The sequence below is a fragment of the Bos mutus genome, chromosome 1 (assembly GCF_027580195.1).
Source record: "Bos mutus isolate GX-2022 chromosome 1, NWIPB_WYAK_1.1, whole genome shotgun sequence".
Taxonomy (NCBI): Eukaryota; Metazoa; Chordata; class Mammalia; order Artiodactyla; family Bovidae; genus Bos; species Bos mutus.
The window spans coordinates 65,934,078-65,954,007 of NC_091617.1; the positions used below are offsets into that span (position 1 = coordinate 65,934,078).

The following is a 19,930-nucleotide window of genomic DNA, read 5'->3' on the forward strand; positions in this document are numbered from 1 at the left end:
GTCTGTTTCTGTTTCGTAAATATATTCATTTGTATCATTTTTAAGATTCCACGTAGAAGTGATGCCATATGATTATTTGTCTTTCTCTGTCTTATTCACTTAGTGTAATAATCTCTAGTTTGATCCATGTTATTGAAAGTGGCTTTATATCATTGAAAAGAGGGATTTTGAACACAGCTAGAGACATGTATTTAACTCTGCAGGTATGTCTTGGTCATTCTTGTAGCCTTTGTTCAGAAGGGACTCTAGCTAGTTGTGCTGAAGAGCAGCAGTTCTCAAACATGGCAGTGCCTTAGAATCACTTAGAAAATCTTTCTCATGAATACTAATACCAGAGTCCTGTTCACAGAAATTGGGATTTAATTGATCTGGGATGGCCCTGTTGGTTGGTTTTTTGTTTGTTTGTTTTTCTGTGATGATTCCAGTATACTTTGAAATCCATCTTTCTCAAATTTTAGTGTGCATAAACATCACTTGAAGGGCTTGTGAAAACATTTTTCTAGTCCTCACCCCAGGAGATTCTAATTTTGGTTGGTGTCTGAGAAGTATTTCCAAGAAGCTCCCAGCTGAGGCTGAATAGCACTATTATAGACTTTAGAGTATATGGTATTGGTTTCCATATTTCCGGCACAAAATATGTATGCATCAAAATATTGAATGAATGTGGCTATTTGCTTCTGGAAATAGAATGTTCATATGAATGACTTGGATATCTCATTAAAAATACAGATTCAAATTCTGTTAGGTCTGGGGTGTGAGCTGAAAGTCTGCACTTATAAAGCTCACAGGAGATGGCAACAACATTTGAAAATAGCAAAGTATGACAAGATATATATCATCATGTATCATTTTCTCATCTCAGTTCCACCAAGGTACCCTAGGCAGATGACCCTCACCTGCACATCTTTGGTCTACCCTGAATTGGGCACATTGCTTTCCTTTTCTCTCCTATTCCAAGAGCATACTGGAGTGCATATGAGTGAGACTGACATTTTTAATGAGATTACATAAAATCTTCTCTAATTTTTAAAATACTTAATATTAAGTAAATATACATTTTTTTCATAGTTTGTATAAAGTAAAAACAATAAGATCTAATTAGGCCCATGCTTAAAAATATTTTTATTTAGAATAATTTTATTTACAGAAAAGTCACAAAGATAGTACAGAGTTCTGTGTATTGCTTACCCAATTACCTCTAATTTTATCATTTTACATAACCTGCAGTACATTTGTCATTACTAAATAATTAACACAAACTTCATACCTAGCAACATACTTGCAAGAGACCTGGCAGCTGATCTTCACACAGGTTCTAGTGTGTGTGAAAGTCGCTCAGTCATGTCTCACTCTGCAATTCCATGGGCTATACTGTCCATGGAATTCTCCAGGCCAGAATACTGGAGTGGGTAGCCAGTTCGCTTCTCCAGGGGATCTTCCCAACCCAGGGACCAAGCCCAGGTCTCCCGCAGTGCAGGCAGATTCTTTACCAGCTGAGCCACCAGGGAAGCCCTCACACAGGTTAAGAAACACTAAATTAGATAATCTTATAAAAGTGTCTTTCTCCACCAGCATTCATTGAACCTTCATTTATCATCACTGGTTCTCAGAGATTGGTCATATTCCAGGTAACATCATTGACTGTTCTCTGGGAGAGTCTTGAATGATTCTGAGGGGGAAGAAAAGAGCATTCCCACTGCTCTACACTGTCCATCATGGGGTTGAAAAGAATGGAAAGGAAAGAACAGCAGGACAGAAGTCAGTACTTGAATCAGATTCATTGAGACTAACCCGCTAAAGCCTCCAGGTAGCAGTAATAACTCTTAAGGTACTGATTTACAAATTGTGAGCCCCCAGACCAACAGGATTGGCATCACCTGGGATATTGTTGGAAATGGAAATTCTCAGGCTCCACATACACTTACTGAATCAGAAACTCTGGAAATGGGGTCCAGTAGAATGTATTACGAGTCCTCTGGGTGATTGTGTTGCATACTAAAGCTTAAGGACAGCTACTCTTAAGATTAACAAGCCATTTGACAGTCAGAGCCTTACAGGCACAGTGAGGCTTGACTTCCTGCTAAGGCCCTGGGGACACAGATTTGGTCACCCAGGGACAGGCTGCGAGTGAAGCCAGAGGGTTAAAGGGCTGTTTTTCTTTTGGGTTTTTTGTTTGTTTTTAATTGTGATCCACCAGAGGATGGAAAATTTTTGGCTTGGATGTCTGGGGCAATAAATTCTTATCTCTTTGAGAAAGAAAAGTAGTCTTAATAATGATAGTAAAACTTTTATGCTTCAATTTTATTGTAGTTGCAGAATAAGTACCAAAATCACATCAAGACTTCATATATTTTTTTAAGTGATGCTGGGTTTTTAAATTATTTTTTCCAATAGTCTGTTGTTTCTAATATGTATAATATTATGTTTACTTATGCTTTAATACCATTTATACCTTAGGGAGAGAAAAATTACTGGCATCCAGTGTGAAGTTGTAGTAAGAAAAGGTTGGGAGATATTTTCTGATCTAGGTAAACCTCTCTTGCCTTGAAGTCCCTATTCTTCCATCCCAGGTGTGTCTGTAACCTCAAGTCCCGCTCTCTTTTCATTATTCCTCTGTTCTGGCCATGCTGGCCGCCTCGCTGTGTCCCTGGAACCACTTTAGGGCCTTTGCACTTACTGTTATTTCTGTTTGGAGTATCCTTCCACTAGATACCTGCATGCTAGCTCCCTGACTTCCTTCATGCCATTCTCATAGAGAACTTCTCTTACTACCCTATCTAAAATCTTTCTCTCTCACACACACACCACATTTTAAGCACACAAACATTTTGTTTCCCCTTTGTTTATTTTTTCTCTCTGGCATTTACTATCTAACTATATATATACTTCCCCCCCACCTTCCTCCAGTAGAATATAAGCTCATCTGGCATAAATTTTCATCTGTTTTTTATATTGCCTAGAATAATACCTGACAAGTACTATTTTTTGAATGAATAACTGTCTCCAAATGTGCATTTGTGTGACTGACAGTAAGTAGGTGTACATGGTAACATTTTTGTTTTAACCTGAACTGACTTTATTTTTTGGGGCTCCAAAATCACTGCAGATGGTGATTGTAGCCATGAAATTAAAAGACGCTTACTCCTTGGAAGGAAAGTTGTAACCAACCTAGACAGCATATTAAAAAGCAGAGACATTACTTTGTCAACAAAGGTCTGTCTAGTCAAGGCTATGGTTTTTCCAGTAGTCATGTATGGATGTGAGAATTGGACTATAAAGAAAACTGAGCTCTGAAGAATTGATGCTTTTGAACTGTGGTTTTGGAGAAGACTCTTGAGAGTCCTTTGGATTGCAAGGAGATCCAACCAGTCCGTCCTAAACGAGATCAGTCCTGGGTGTTCATTGGAAGGACTGATGTTGAAGCTGAAACTCCAATACTTTGGCCACCTCATGCGAAGAGTTGACTCATTGGAAAAGATTCTGATGCTGGGAGGGGTTGGGGGCAGGAGAAGAAAGGGACAACAGAGGATGACATGGCTAGATGGCATCACCGACTCGATGGACATGAGTTTGAGTGAACTCCAGGAGTTGGTGATGGACAGGGAGGCCTGGCGTGCTACAGCTCATAGGGTTGCAAAGAGTCGGCCACGACTGAGCAACTGAACTGAACTGAAGTGAACTGAGCTAAGAGGCAACTTGTCTTTTACTTTTCTAAACTGTCTCTGTTCTATTTTTCTAAACTTCCTCTGTTCTAATTAAGAGGGATGGGAAAGGATGGTACCTAAGGAGATAAGTATTGTTTCTTTTTCTGTTTCCTCTTTAGACAGTAGAGCTCGCTGTCAGTTAACTTGGTTCCTTTCTGTCTCAGTACCTGCCAGAAGGGGATAGGACAGGATGGTGTGGGAAGGGTCACATTAAACTAGTGGTCCCCTGGGGAAGATGAAAAAGTCCTGAAGATGGATGGTGGTGGTGTGTGCGTGCTCAGTCATGTCCAACTCTCTGCGACCCCCATGGACTGCAGCCTGCCAGGCTCTTCTGCCCATGGGATTTCCCAGGCAAGAATACTGGGGTTGGTTGCCATTTCCTCCTCCAGTGGATCTTCCTGACCCAGGGATCAAACCCCTGTCTCCTGCACTGGAGGGCAAATTCTTTACCACTGAGCCACCTGGGAAGCCCCGGATGGTGATGATGGTGGCAAAACAATGTGAAGTACTTAATGCCATAGCACTGTACACTTAAAAGTGGTTAAAATGGTAAATTTTGTGTTATATGTTTTTTACCATGGTTTAAAAAAAAATTTTAAGGGACTAGATCTGATAGACAGAGTGCCTGATGAACTATGGCCGGAGGTTCATGACATTGTACAGGAGACAGGGATCAAGACCATCCCCATGGGAAAGAAATGCAAAAAAGCAAAGTGGCCATCTGAGGAGGCCTTACAAATAGCTGTGAAAAGAAGAGAAGTGAAAAGCAAAGGAAACAAAGGAAAGATATAAGCATCTGAATGCAGAGTTCCAAAGAATAGCAAGGAGAGATAAGAAAGCCTTCCTCAGCGATCAATGCAAAGAAATAGAGGAAAACAACAGAATGGGAAAGACTAGAGATCTCTTCAAGAAAATTGGAGATACCAAGGGAACATTTCATTCAAAGATGGGCTCAATAAAGGACAGAAATGATATGGACCTAACAGAAGCAGGAGATACTAAGAAGAGGTGACAAGAATACACAGAAGAACTGTACAAAAAAGAGATTCACGATCCAGATAATCACGATGGTGTGATCACTGACCTAGAGCCAGACATCCTGGAATGCGAAGTCAAGTGGGCCTTAGAAAGCATCACTACAAACAAAGCTAGTGGAGATGATGGAATTCCAGTTGAGCTATTTCAAATCCTGAAAGATGATGCTGTGAAAGTGCTGCACTCAATATGCCAGCAAATTTGGAAAACTCAGCAGTGGCCACAGGACTGGAAAAGGTCAGTTTTCTTTCCAATCCCAAAAAAAGGCAATGCCAAAGAATGCTCAAACTACCGCACAATTGCCCTCATCTCACATGCTAGTAAAGTAATGCTCAAAATTCCCCAAGGCAGGCTTCAGCAATACGTGAACTGCAAACTTGCAGATGTTCAAGCTGGTTTTAGAAAAGGCAGAGGAACCAGAGATCAAATTGCCAACATCCACTGGATCATGGAAAAAGCAAGAGAGTTCCAGAAAAACATCTCTTGGCTGCTTTATTGATTATGCCAAAGCCTTTGACTGTGTGGATCACAATAAACTGTGGAGAATTCTTCAAGAGATGGGAATACCAGACCACCTGACCTGCCTCTTGAGAAACCTATATGCAAGTCAGGAAGCAACAGTTAGAACTGGACATGGAACAACAGACTGTTTCCAAAGAGGAAAAGGAGTACATCAAGGCTGTATATTGTCATCCTGCTTATTTAACTCCTATCCAGAGTACATCATGAGAAATGCTGGGCTGGAAGAAGCACAAGCTGGAATCAAGATTGCCGGGAGAAATATCAATAACCTCAGATATGCAGATGACACCACCATTATGGAAGAAAGTGAAGAACTAAAAAGCCTCTTGATGAAAGAGGAGAGTGAAAATGTTGGCCTAAAACTCAACGTTCAGAAAACGAAGATCATGGCATGTGGTCCCATCACTTCATGGCAAATAGATGGGGAAACAGTGTCAGACTTTATTTTGGGGGGCTCCAAAATCACTGCAGATGATGATTGCAGCCATGAAATTAAAAGATGCTTACTCCTTAGAAGGAAAGTTATGACCAACCTAGATAGCATATTGAAAAGCAGAGACATTACTTTGCCAACAAAGGTCCGTCTAATCAAGGCTATGGTTTTTCCAGTGGTCACGTATGATGTAAGAGTTGGACTGTGAAGAAAGCTGAGCACCGAAGAATTGATGCTTTTGAACTGTGGTGTTGGAGAAGACTCTTGAGAGTCCCTTGGACTGCAAGGAGATCCAATCAGTCCATCCTAAAGGCTAAAGCTGAAACTCCAGTACTTTGGCCACCTGATGCGAAGAGTTGACTCACTGGAAAAGACTCTGATGCTGGGACGGATTAGGGACAAGAGGAGAAGGGGACAACAGAGGATGAGATGGCTGGATGGCATCACCGACACGATGGACATGAGTTTGAGTGAACTCCGGGAGTTGGTGAGGGACAGGGAGGCCTGGCGTGCTGTGATTCATGGGGTTGCAAAGAGTCGGACAGGACTGATCGACTGAACTGAACTGAAAAAAAAAAAATGCAAAACCCTGTAGTTATCAAAGTGCGGTTTCAAAGCAGCAGTAGAAGCTTCACCGAAGAGCTTGTTAAAAATGCAGATTCAACCCAAAACTGTTTCTAAAACTGGAGATAGGTGTGCTTATGATTGGCATTTTACCGAGCCATTTGGGTGGTTCTGATGCATCCTGAAGTTTGAGATCACAGCATTAAATATTTTGGTTTTAATCTTGAAAGCTATGAAGAACTTTAGAAGAGGTTCATGGAATTTATCCGTGCCCTGATAACAATTTAAAACTACCTTGGTCAGAAATTCTGACCATCTTAGGGATAAAATTGAAGTGCTCTGGAAATGTTTTGAAGATTAGTGTTTAAGGAAGCAAACTTAACGTTTAGAGTACCTGCCATGTTTCAAGCATCTTGCCAAATGCGCTTACGTGTATTTTCCATTTAAACTTGAAATCCAGCCTTGTTGAAGTAAATACTACATTATCTACATTTAAAATGTGGAAACAAACTAAGATCAATTATGATTTATCTACTTTTCTTACAGCGTACACGTGCTGTCACTAGGTGGCACTGGTAGTGTGGTTACTCAGACCCAGGCAAAGCTTTCTGGGACTGCTGCCTGGAAAACTGAAATAAATGAAAGAAATTGCCTCTTGTGAAAGAAATCAGACTGCAGGCAACCACAAATCTTGATACAAATAGAGGTTCCAGTTTAAGGTATGTTAGTGAATCTGACAATTCACTCTGAAAATAGGACCTCTGAAAATTCACCCCTATATAAAAGCAATGAAAATATGACCATAGTCTTAGAGTCAACTTTTTCAGAACTCTAGGGAATAACCAGAGGCTTGTGACAATCTGTGTAGCATTTGTCCAAGAAAATGACTCAGTCATGGTAAGAACAGCAAGGCCCATGGAATGTTAATTCCTGTCTCCTCTTGGCTTCACAGTAATACTTTGAAACCAATACCTTGAAATCATGTAGCTCTGAAAAATATAGCAGACACTGAAAAAGGCAGAATGGATTTGGAGCTCTGCAAACCCCTACCCCCAGAGGACTGTTACTGTTTGGTCTGTCTGTTCCGTGGAAACCCTCACTTAGCGGGCTTGCCTTTTTTTAAAAAAAAACCTTACTCAGAGCTAATACAATGCAAACAGCTTCTTCCATACCCACCCCCATAGCATGCCCCCTAAATGCACACAGAGCCCTTCAGCAAAAGCTGGCAAACTTATTGGTGAAAGGCATTTAAGGAAGTTTCTGTCCAGTTATTAGTGGACAGCAAAGCTAACTCCCTCCTCCATCTTTTACACCCTTCTCTCTCTGATTAATTCCTATCTAGCAGAATATTGAAGCAGAAGGTGATTCTTTGTTTTACACATTTAAAAGGATGAATTTTTAATGTGAAATTATGTATCAATAAAAGTGTTCTTTTAAAAATCTTTACACAAATATAAACGTGTCCATGAGAAGTCCACAGTGATTTTTTTTTAAGATTGCTATGTTTAAAGATTTTCTTAATAGCAAGAGAAAGAAAAAGCAAGGTAATTATGGTTCTCACCAGCTTTGGGAGGTCCAGTCCTGTAACCACATTTTACTGCTCTTTCCTCTCTTTCCTCCCCTTACTGCTTCAAACTCTGAAGCTACAATGACACTCTGTTAGGCTTCTGGAACTTCAAAGGTATAGAGTGTTTATCCATTAACAAATAGCTTTTTAAAACTGCTTGAATTCTGTGAAGTTTTAAGCACAAAGCTGTGAGGCCTCATTCTTGTCACACTAAAGGCAAATCTTGGGTGGGTATCCCATTCTTTGTCACCCAGAGCATCATGGAGCATCAGGATCTTGATCAGATTTATTATTGCTGCCTTTCCAGCTTTCTTTTCTGTTTCGTTCTTCTGTAGTGCTCCCTTCCACATCCTAGGGCCCTAGGGCTCTTTTGTGATGATCCTTTGACTGAGGATCAGCCCTAGCCTCTTGTATGACTCCCCACCCCCATACTCAGAATTATCCCCTTTTACCCTCATCAGAACTGTTTCTGGCTGTCTCTGCTTTGAATTCTGATTAATTATTGATTAAAAATGTTCATGCTAACACTGAGGGTTATACTAACAATAATGATTCATAACAGAATCATTATTGTTATAAAACATGTGAGAAGTACTTTTATAAAACTTAAAGCCAATAAAATATATTGTAAATTCCTAATTTCCTAACCAGCAAAACATGCATATTTTAAGATAGCACTAAGTATAGTGCTTTAAATATAGTACATGTATCTTACATAGAGTAGGATATTAATTTTTTAAGTGAGTTAATTTTTATAAATATGTATTTTGCAGGCATTTTTCATTGTAAGATATCAAATTTCCTTTATCCGAAACATTTTTTTTCTCTTTTCTAGGAAGTTGTTTTAGGTCATGTGAAAGAGACGCTTTCTCATCTTTAAGGCTTACCAGAAACTCTGATTTGAAGAGAACAAATGGATTTTGCAGCAAACCCCAGGAAAGTCCAAAGCCTCCAGACCAACGTAAGTTTTTATTTGTCTTTCCAGTTATGGACTAGGCAGCTCCCAAAGACTAGAACAACCTGGAATCAAAAGGACCTAAGAGAGGTGATCACAGGGGTCCCTATCATGTAGTTCAGGCCTCCCAAATTGTACATAATATAGTTGTGCTTACATGTGGCAGTGATTTCTTCATTTTTCCCGTTTGTCATTTTCATCTCTTACCTCAAGGATTTGACTAGAGCTTTCTGTAGATGATAGATGCACCAAAGTAAATATTAAGTTCAGTTCAGTTCAGTCGCTCAGTCGTGTCCAACTCTTTGCAACCCCATGAATTGTAGCACGCCAGGTCTTCCTGTCCATCACCAACTCCCGGAGTTCACTCAAACTCATGTCCATCAAGTCGGTGATGCCATCCAGCCATCTCATCCTCTGTCGTCCCCTTCTCCTCTCGCCCCCAATCCCTCCCAGCATCAGAGTCTTTTTCAATGAGTCAGCTCTTCGCATGAGGTGGCCAAAGTATTGGAGTTTCAGCTTTAGCATCAGTCCTTCCAAAGAACACCCAGGACTGATCTTCAGAATGGACTGGTTGGATCTCCTTGCAGTCCAAGGGACTCTCAAGAGTCTTCTCCAACACCACAGTTCAAAAGCATCAATTCTTTGGCGCTCAGCTTTCTTCACAGTCCAACTCTCACATCCATACATGACCACTAGAAAAACCATAGCCTTGACTAGATGGACCTTTGTTGGCAAAGTAATGTCTCTGCTTTTGAATATGCTGTCTAGGTTGGTCATAACTTTCCTTCCAAGGAGTAAGCGTCTTTTAATTTCATGGCTGCAATCACCATCTGCAGTGATTTTGGAGCCCCCAAAAATAAAGTCTGACACTGTTTCCACTGTTTCCCCATCTATTTGCCATGAAGTGATGGGACCACATGCCATGATCTTAGTTTTCTGAATGTTGAGCTTTAAGCCAACTTTTTCACTCTCCTCTTTCACTTTCATCAAGAGGCTTTTTAATTCTTCTTCACTTTCTTCCATAAGGGTGGTGTCGTCTGCATATCTGAGGTTATTGATATTTCTCCTAGCAATCTTGATTCCAGCTTGTGCTTCTTCCAGCCCAGCGTTTCTTGTGACGTACTCTGCATAGAAGTTAAATAAGCAGGGTGACAATATACAGCCTTGACGTACTCCTTTTCCTCTTTGGAACCAGTGTGTTGTTCCATGTCCAGTTCTAACTGTTGCTTCCTGACCTGCATACAGGTTTCTCAAGAGGCAGGTCAGGTGGTCTGGTATTCCCATCTCTTTCAGAATTTTCCACAGTTTATTGTGATCCACACAGTAAAGGCTTTGGCATAGTCAGTAAAGCAGCAAGAGATGTTTTTCTGGAACTCTCTTGCTTTTTCCATGATCCAGCGGATGTTGGCAATTTGATCTCTGGTTCCTCTGCGTTTTCTAAAACCAGCTTGAACATCTGGAAGTTCACGGTTTACATATTGCTGAAGCCTGGCTTGGAGAATTTTGAGCATTACTTTACTCGCATGTGAGATGAGTGCAATTGTGCAGTAGTTTGAGCATTCTTTGGCATTTCTTTGGGATTGGATTGGTCAGCCTCAAAGATGAACCAAATCAAAAAATGACATTTGGGTATAATATACTTAGGGCTATGCACTGGCTTGTACGTTAACTTCAGCCATGTTTAGTCCTATCCCTAACTCCAAGTTCTGTCACTGTCAGCACTGGAAGGAAGAAGCATAATATTTAAACTGTATGGCCCCAGGAACTACTTGCTCATTGCTTCTTCATGGGAATTGCTTCTTCTGGGCCCTACACTAGGGCCAGATAGGTACTGGTGGGTGGAAAAGAACTGTTCTCAAAGAATATTTATTAAGAAGTTAAAAGTATTTATACCCCTTGACCTGGTATTTCACTTCTGGGGATCTATCCTAAGGAATAATCCCTTTATGTGGAAAAAGCTTTGATTGTAAAGCTGTTCCCATTTGTTTACATATATGTATATATATGTGTATCTCTATATATTTATACACACATGTAAAGGAAAATGAGAAATTAGTCTAAATGTTAAATAATCTGGGAATGATTAATTATACATTAGATCTACTTGATGAGTTGTGCAACTGTTGGAAATGGTGCTTATAAATACAACATACTGGCATGGAAAGTTTTTGTCATAATGTTAATGAACAAGACAGGGTACAAAATTTTATATTGTGTGTAAGCCCAAGAATGGTACATATAGAAATTACATATATGTACCTATGTATGGTGATAAGATTTAGGAAACATACCAAAATAAAGATAGTGCTCATACTATGAGAGGAGAATTAAGCATGGTTTTTATCTTTTTCTCTTTTTACATCTGTACTTTCTGAATTGTCTTTAATGAGCATGTAGTACATAAAGTAAAAATAAGCTATAGAGAAAATACCAAGTGCTAAAAGATTCAGTTCAGTTCAGTTCAGTCGCTCAGTTGTGTCCGACTCTTTGCGACCCCATGAATTGCAGCACACCAGGCCTCACTGTCCATCACCAACTCCTGGAGTTCACTCAGACTCACGTCCATCGAGTCAGTGATGCCATCTAGCCATCTCATCCTCTGTCGTCCCCTTCTCCTCCTGCCCCCAATCCCTCCCAGCATCAGAGTCTTTTTCCAATGAATCAACTCTTCGCATGAGGTGGCCAAAGTACTGGAGCCTCAGCCCCAGCATCATTCCTTCCGAAGAAATCCCAGGGCTGATTTCCTTCAGAATGGACTGGCTGGATCTCCTTGCAGTCCAAGGGACTCTCAAGAGTCTTCTCCCTTACAGCAATACTATTTCTGTACTTCTGAATGTCTTTGCTTGCCTTTGGTTCTTTATGGATTTTTTTCCCTAGTGACTTTTCTGTTCCTCTTGCTGTTGGCTTCTGATTAAGTGAAAGGTGCAGCTTAAACAAAGGTGACGTAGTCAAGGAGATGGTCTGTCTGCAAGAGAGATGTCAGCAGTACATGAAAGTTAGATGAGATTATCTCCAAGGTCCTTTGTAACTCTGATATTCTGTGATCCCCTTTTTCTGCTTCTCGTCTTCAATGACTTCCCCTCCTTTGAAAGACTCTTTTATAGTCTGTGGTTCTGCCTGTTTCAGCTGCTCCATTTTCCTCTGCTGCTTCTTTGTCCTTTCTGGGTCATGCACCAAAGCTCAGCCCCTGCTCTTCTGCGTCTATCATCCTCACTGGCTCTTTCTTTGCACCAGTGGTTGTCTCCACTCCCAACTCATTAATGAAACTTACCCAGATGGCGTGAATTTAGACCCAGTAGATCTAAAATGGCATTAGTACTTTTTCCTCTCCTGACTGGTTGTTTTCAGTCGCCTTATTTTGGTTAACAATACTGCTTTTGTTTTAATCATCCAAGTTTGAGGTTCTTCATGAATCTGTCTTTATGTTAATCTCCAAATTCTTTCAGATTGACTTTTTGTCTCTCTTCCCACTGTTACCACTCTAGTTGAGACTATAACAACTCACCCTTGTATTGTAATAGCTTGTATTATAATCTCCTATTTGGTCTTGTCCACTCTGTCCTATCCTTTCTCTTTCCAGCCACTGTGCAGATTAAACTAAGTACAATAGTTCATGAGTCAGGTCTAAAAGCCTTAGCCTGCCATTCAGGTTCTTTTATAATCTGATTTTACCTTACAGACTTAAAAATTCTACCTAAGTCAAACAGGCTCCCATGCTGTTCCCTTCTTAGTTCATCCTTCTCACCTTTGTATCTTTGTTCATGGTGTTCTGTCAGCTTTCAGTATAAGCTGGGGCTTATATTGGGGAAAAAACGCTTTTATTTCATCTCAGTCCTTAGAAAATTTTTGAATTTCATTTAAGAAATAAATGAGCAACCTAAGAAATTCCATTCAAATAAAGCTCTAATTAACTTGAGATTTCTCAATAATTCTGTTTAGTGAATAGCTAAAAAGCACAAATAGCATTTTTCTGTTGCTAAATTTGGGAGTCAATCTCATATAAATCAGATATTTTCTCTTGTTTTTCTCAGACACTTACAGCCACAGAGTGCCATTGCATAAGCCTACGGATTGGGAGAAGAAGATTCTAATATGGTCAGGTCGCTTCAAAAAGGAAGATGAAATTCCAGAGACTGTCTCGTGAGTGCTGAATTTAGGGTTGTAAGCAGCTTTTATTTTTCAGTAATTTATTTTAAAGGAAAAGCAGTTCCTCTGAGTCTATTTAAAACCTTTCAGCCATATTTAAAAGTTTCCACTTTTCTAAACGTTTACTTCTTGACAAGTACCTGGAATAAAAACAGTGCTGGAAAATCAGTGCATTGTCGTTGCTCTTCTGTAGTGCCTAGTGAAGAGCTGTCAGTCACTCTGAAGTCAGCTGGTTTGATTTTCTCTCCTAGCTATAGAAAGTAACTAAATTAATTTCTCTTTTTGTATATTTTTTTTGTTAGCATGTAGAAATGCAACATTTCCTTATGTTAATTTTGGTCCTACAGCTTTATCCAGTTCACTGATGAACTCTAGTAGTTTTCCTGGTGGCATCCTTAGGATTTTCTGTGTATGAGTATCATGTCATCTGCAAACAATGACAGTTTTACTTCTTCCTTTCCAATTTGGATTCCTTTTATTTCTTTCTCTTCTTTGATTGCCATGGCTAGGACTTCCAAAACTGTATTGAATAAAAGTGGCAAGAGTGGGCATTCTTGTCTTTTTCCTGATCTTAGAGGGAATGCTTTCAGCTTTTCACTGTTTAGTGTAATGTTAGCTGTGGGCTTTTTTATATATGGCCTTTACTGTTTTGAGGTATGTTCTTTCTGTGCCCACTTTTTGGAGAGTTTTTACCATAACCAATATTACATTTTATCAAAAGCTTTTTCTGCATCTATTTAGATCATTGTATAGTTTTTGTTCTTCAGTTCGCTAATGTAGTGTATCATACTGATTGATTTGTGGGTGGTGAAAAATCCTTGCATCCCTGGGATAAATCCCATTTGATCATGGTGTATGGGCCTTTTAAGTTATTGTTGGATTTGGTTTTCTAGTATTTTGTTGAGGATTTTTGCATCTATGTTCATCAATGATACTGGTCTGTTATTTTTTTGGTGTTGTTGGTATCTTTGTCTGGTTTTGGTATCAGGGTGATGGTAGCCCATAGAATGAGTTAGGAAGTATCCCTTCCTGTGCAATTTTTTGGAATAGTTCCAGCAGAAGAGGTGTTAACTCTTCCCTAAATGTTTGCTACAACTCACCCACGGAGCTATCTGGTTCTAAACTTTTATTTGTTGGGAGTTTTAAAAATACAGTTCAATTTCAATACTAGTTATTGGTCTGTTAATATATTCTATTTCTTCCTGGTTCAGTCTTGGGAGATTGTACCTTTCTAAGAATTTGTCCATTTCTTCAAGGTTCCCATTTTATTTGCATATGGTTTTTCATAATAGTCTCTTGTGATCCTTTGTATTTTTGTGGTGTGGGCTGTAACTTCTCCCTTTTCATTTCTGATTTTATTGATTTAGGCCTTCTCACTTTTTCTTTTTCCCTAATGAGTCTGGCTAAAGGTTTATCAGTTTTGTTTATCTTTTCAAAAAACCAGCTTTTAGTTTCATTGATCTTTGCTGTTGTTTTTTTTTAGTCTTTGTTTAATTTATTTCTGCTCTGACATTTATAATTTCTTTCCTTCTACTAACTTTTGGTTTTGTTTTTTCTTTCTCTAGTTGCTTTAGGTGTAAGGTTAATTTGTTTATTTGAGATTTTCTTATTTCCTGAGGCAAACTTATATTGTTTAAAAACTTCCCTCTTAGAACTGTTTTTGCTGCATCCCAGAGGTTTTGGATTGTTGTGGTTTTGTTTTCATTTGTCTCTAGGTTTTTTTATTTTCTGTTTGGTTTCTTCACTGATCCATTGGTTGTTTAGTAGCATATTGCTTAGCCTCCACGTGTCTGTGTTTTCTGCAGTTTATTCTTATAGTTGATTTTTAGTCTCATAGTGGTTGGAAAAGATGCTTGATATGATTTCAGTTTTCTTAAATTTACTGAAACTGGCTCTGTGATCCAGCATATGACCTGTCGTGGAGAATGTTCCATGTGCACTTGAAAAGATTGTATTCTCTCTTTCCGCCATCTTTCCGTGCCGCCAGAATGGTGCGTATGAATGTCCTGGCTGATGCTCTCAAGAGTATCAACAATGCCGAAAAGAGAGGCAAACGCCAGGTCCTTATTAGGCCGTGCTCCAAAGTCATCGTCAGGTTTCTAACAGTGATGATGAAGCATAGTTACATTGGCGAATTTGAAATCATTGATGATCACAGGGCTGGGAAAATTATTGTGAACCTCACAGGCAGGCTAAATAAGTGTGGAGTGATCAGCCCTAGATTTGATGTGCAACTCAAAGATCTAGAAAAATGGCAGAATAACCTGCTCCCATCCCGTCAGTTTGGTTTCATTGTACTGACAACCTCAGCTGGCATCATGGACCATGAAGAAGCAAGACGAAAACATACAGGAGGGAAAATCCTTGGATTCTTTTTCTAGGGATGTAATACATACAAATAAAATGCCTCAGAGGACAAAAAAAAAAAAAAAAAAGGAAAGATTGTATTCTGCTGCTTTCATATGGAATACTCTAAATGTATCAAGTAAGTCCATTTAGTCTAATGTGTTATCAAGGTCTGTGTTTCCTTATTGATTTTCTGTCTGGATATAAATGGGATATTAAAGTCCCATACTAATATTGTCTTACTCTCAATTTCTCCTTTTATGTCGGTTAATTTTTACCTTACATATTGAGGAGCTCCTGTGTTGGGTGCAGATATATTTAAAATGGTTATGTTTTCTTGGATTGATCACTTGATCATTATACTGTCTCTCTTTTTCACTTATAACAGTATTTTAAAGTCTATTTTGTCTGATTGATATGAGTATTGCTACTTTAGGTAGCAATACTCACATGCATGAAATACCTTTTTTCATCCTCTCACTTTCAGTCTGTATGTGTCCCTAGATCTGAAATGAGTCTCTTTAGGCAGCATATATATGGGTCTTGTTTTTCTTCCATTCAGTCTGTATTTTTTGGTTGGAGCATTTAGTTCATTTACATTTAACGTAATCATGTATATGTATATACTCACTGCTTTTTTGTCAATGTTTTAGATTTTTTATTGACATATATCTAATTTACAGTGTTTCAGGTATACAGCAGAGTTATTCAGTTATATATATATATATATATATATATATATATATATACACACACATCTATTATTTTCCATTATAAGTTATTATAAGATATTGAATATAGTTCCTTATGATAGACAGACTGCCTGATGAACTATGTATGGAGGTTCGTGACATTGTACAGGAGATAGGGATCAAGACCATCCCCGTGGGAAAGAAATGCAAAAAAGCAAAATGGCTGGGGGAGGTCTTCCAAATAGCTGTGAAAAAAAGAGAAGTGAAAAACAAAGGAGAAAAGGAAAGATATTCCCATTTGAATGCAGAGTTCAAAGAATAGCAAGGAGAGATAAGAAAGCCTTCCTCAGCGATCAATGCAAAGAAATAGAGGAAAACAACAGAATGAGAAAGACTAGAGATCTCTTCAAGAAAATTAGAGATACCAAGGGAACATTTCATGCAAAGATGGGCTCAATAAAGGACAGAAATGATATGGACCTAACAGAAGCAGAAGATATTAAGAAGAGGTGGCAAGAATACACAGAAGAACTGTACAAAGAGCTTCATGACCCAGATAATCATGATGGTGTGATCACTCACCTAGAGCCAGACATCCTAGAATGTGAAGTCAAGTGGGCCTTAGAAAGTATCACTAGGAACAAAGCTAGTGGAGGTGATGGCATTCCAGTTGACCTATTTCAAATCCTGAAAGATGATGCTGTGAAAGTGCTGCACTCAATATGCCAGCAAATTTGGAAAACTCAGCAGTGGCCACAGGACTGGAAAAGGTCAGTTTTCTTTCCAGTCCCAAAGAAAGGCAATGCCAAAGAATGCTCAAACTACCGCACAATTGCCCTCATCTCACACGCTAGTAAAGTAATGCTCAAAATTCTCCAAGCCAGGCTTCAGCAGTACGTGAACTGCAAACTTGCAGATGTTCAAGCTGGTTTTAGAAAAGGCAGAGGAACCAGAGATCAAATTGCCAACATCCGCTGGATCATGGAAAAAGCAAGAGAGTTCCAGAAAAACATCTCTTTCTGCTTTACTGACTATGCCAAAGCCTTTACTGTGTGGATCACAATAAACTGTGGAAAATTCTTCAAGAGATGGGAATATCAGACCACCTGACCTGCCTCTTGAGAAACCTGTATGCAGGTCAGGAAGCAACAGTTAGAACTGGACATGGAACAACAGACTGGTTCCAAAGAGGAAAAGGAGTACATCAAGGCTGTATATTGTCACCCTGCTTATTTAACTTCTATCCAGAGTACATCATGAGAAATGCTGGGCTGGAAGAAGCACAAGCTGGAATCAAGATTGCTGGGAGAAATATCAATAACCTCAGATATGCAGATGACACCACCCTTATGGCAGCAAGTGAAGAACTAAAGAACCTCTTGATGAAAGTGAAAGAGGAGAGTGAAAAAGTTGGCTTAAAGCTCAACATTCAGAAAACTAAGATCATGGCATGTGGTCCCATCACTTCATGGCAAATAGATGGGGAAACAGTGGATCAGTGGAAACAGTGTCAGACTTTATTTTTGGGGGCTCCAAAATCACTGCAGATGGTGATTGCAGCCATGAAATTAAAAGACGCTTACTCCTTAGAGGAAAAGTTATGACCAACCTAGATAGCATATTCAAAAGCAGAGACATTACTTTGCCAACAAAGGTCCATCTAGTCAAGGCTATGGTTTTTCCAGTGGTCATGTATGGATGTGAGAGTTGGACTGTGAAGAAAGCTGAGCACCAAAGAATTGATGCTTTTGAACTGTGGTGTTGGAAAAGGCCCTTGAGAGTCCCTTGGACTGCAAGGAGGTCCAACCAGTCCATCCTAAAGAAGATCAGTCCTGGGTGTTCATTGGAAGGACTGATGCTGAGGCTGAAACTCGAATACTTTGGCCACCTCATGCAAAGAGTTGACTCATTGGAAAAGACCCTGATGCTGGGAGGGATTTGGGGCAGGAGGAGAAGGGGACGACAGAGGATGAGATGGCTGGATGGCATCACCAACTCCATGGATGTGAGTTTGAGTGAACTCCAGGAGTTGGTGATGGACAGGGAAGCCTGGCGTGCTGCGATTCATGGGGTTGCAAAGAGTCGGACACAACTGAGTGACTGAACTGAACTGAACTGATGCTCTACAACAAGCCTTTATTGTTTGTTTTTTATGTGTAGTATGGATTTGTTTTGTGGGTCTTTTTTTCTTTCTTCTTTTGTTCTCATCTCTTCTAATATGAGTATAATTAGTGTATTTTGTATTCCTTTTTCTTTGTTGTGTGTATATTTATTATAGAGTTTTGGTTTGCAGTTACCGTGAGGTTTTCATGTAACAGTCTGCGTATATATGTGATTGTTTTAAGGAGCTCATCTCTTAGTTTCAAATACATTTTAAAAAAACACCTGAGTTTGTACATTCCTCTCCTAATGACTACTGTTTTTGATCTCATGTGTGTGTATGTGTGCATGCTCAGTAGCTCAGTCATGTCTGACTCTTTGCAACCTCATGGACTGTAACCCAACAGGCTTCTCTGTCCTTGGAATTCTCCAGGCAAGAATACTGGAGTGGGTTTCCATTTCCTTCTCCAGGAGATCTTCCTGACCCAGGAATCAAACCCACGTCTCTTGCGTTTCCTGCGTGGCAGGTAGACTCTTTACATTGTGCCACCTGGGAAGCCCATATTTTACATCTGATTGTTTTGTGTATCCCTTAACTGCTTACTGTAGATACAGATGATCTTTACTACTTGTCTCTCTTAATCTCCCTACTATCTTTGTATATGTATAATTTCCTACCTTTACTAACTTTGTATGTGAATGATTTCCTAACTTTACCTTTGCCAGTGAGCTCTTTCATTCCATAATTTTCTTTTTCGTAACTGTGGCCTTTTCTTTTTTGCCTAGAGATGTTCGTTTAACATTTCTTGTTAAGGCCACTTTGGTGGTGCTGAATTCTCTTAGATTTTGCTTGTCTGTAAAGTTTTTGATTTCTTCATCAAGTCTGAATAAGAACCTTGCTGGGTAGACTATTCCTGGTTGTAGGCTTTTCTCTTTCATTCCTTTAAATATTTCGTGTCACTTCCATCTGGCCTGCAGAGTCTACTAGAAAATCAGCTGATAGCCTTGTGGGAATGTCATTCTATGTAATTTGTTACTTTTCTCTTGCTGCTCTTAGTATTCTCTGTTTATCTTTAATTTTTGTCATTTTGATTTTTGATTACAGTATTCTTGGTGTGTTCCTCTTTGGGTTAATCCTGTATGAGATTCTGTGCTTCCTGGACTTGGATGACTTTCATTTCTCAGGATAGTAAAGTTTTCAGCTATTATCTCTTCAATTATTTCTGAAACACTTTCTTGCTCTTCTCCTTCTGGGACCCCTATAATGTGAATTTAATGGGCTTGATGTTGACCCAGAGGTCTCTTAAACTGTCCTTATTTCTTTTCATTTTTTTCTGCTCAGTGGCAGTGGTTTTCACTATTCTGTCTCCCAGCTCAGTGATCCATTTTTCTGTATCATTTAGTCTACTGTTGATTCCTTCTACTGTAGTTTGCATTTCAGCTACCGTATTTTTGACATCTGGTTATTCTTTGTGTTTTCTCGTTTAAAAACTTCTAACTTCTCGTTCTGTGCACCCATTCTTCTTCCAAGTTCTTTGCTCATCTTTATGATCATTACTCTGAGGTCTTTCTCATGTAGGTAGGCTATCTCCACTTAGTTCATCTTCTAGGGTTTTATCTTATTCCTTCTCCTAGAACATATTCCTCTGCTGCCTCTTTTTATCTGAGTCGCCAATTGTATTTGTATGTACATGATTGCAGATCCCTGGGGAGCCCTGGCACTAGTGGTGGCCCACTGCTGGCCAGTGATAGGGTCCTGATGAATCTGAGCCTGTTGCCCACCCAGAGGCAGGTGAAGCAGATCCTGGGATTAGTACCAGACTACTGGTAGGCAGAGCTGATTCCTGGAGTCTGGCTACACAACCC

At 39.5% G+C, this 19,930-nt stretch overlaps 2 protein-coding genes across 2 annotated transcripts in view; both read left to right on the forward strand.

The window, feature by feature from the left end:
• FAM162A (family with sequence similarity 162 member A) overlaps positions 1 to 19,930 on the forward strand; it is a 40,725-nt gene that overhangs the window by 11,977 nt on the left and 8,818 nt on the right. Inside the window, exons 2-3 of the mRNA XM_005893421.2 lie at positions 8,661 to 8,786; positions 12,812 to 12,920. Of these exons, the coding sequence (XP_005893483.1) occupies positions 8,661 to 8,786; positions 12,812 to 12,920 (235 nt within the window). The remainder of the gene's footprint in view (positions 1 to 8,660; positions 8,787 to 12,811; positions 12,921 to 19,930) is intronic.
• Positions 14,900 to 15,334, forward strand: LOC102274280 (small ribosomal subunit protein uS8-like). The gene has a single exon (XM_070374911.1). It carries the CDS (start codon positions 14,915 to 14,917, stop codon positions 15,305 to 15,307), a length of 393 nt encoding a protein of 130 aa, XP_070231012.1. The 5' UTR covers positions 14,900 to 14,914; the 3' UTR covers positions 15,308 to 15,334.

What these genes read in the sequence shown, in the direction of transcription:
- LOC102274280 (XM_070374911.1), top strand. Translation starts at nt 14,915, where the DNA reads ATGGTGCGTATGAATGTCCTGGCTGATGCTCTCAAGAGTATCAACAAT.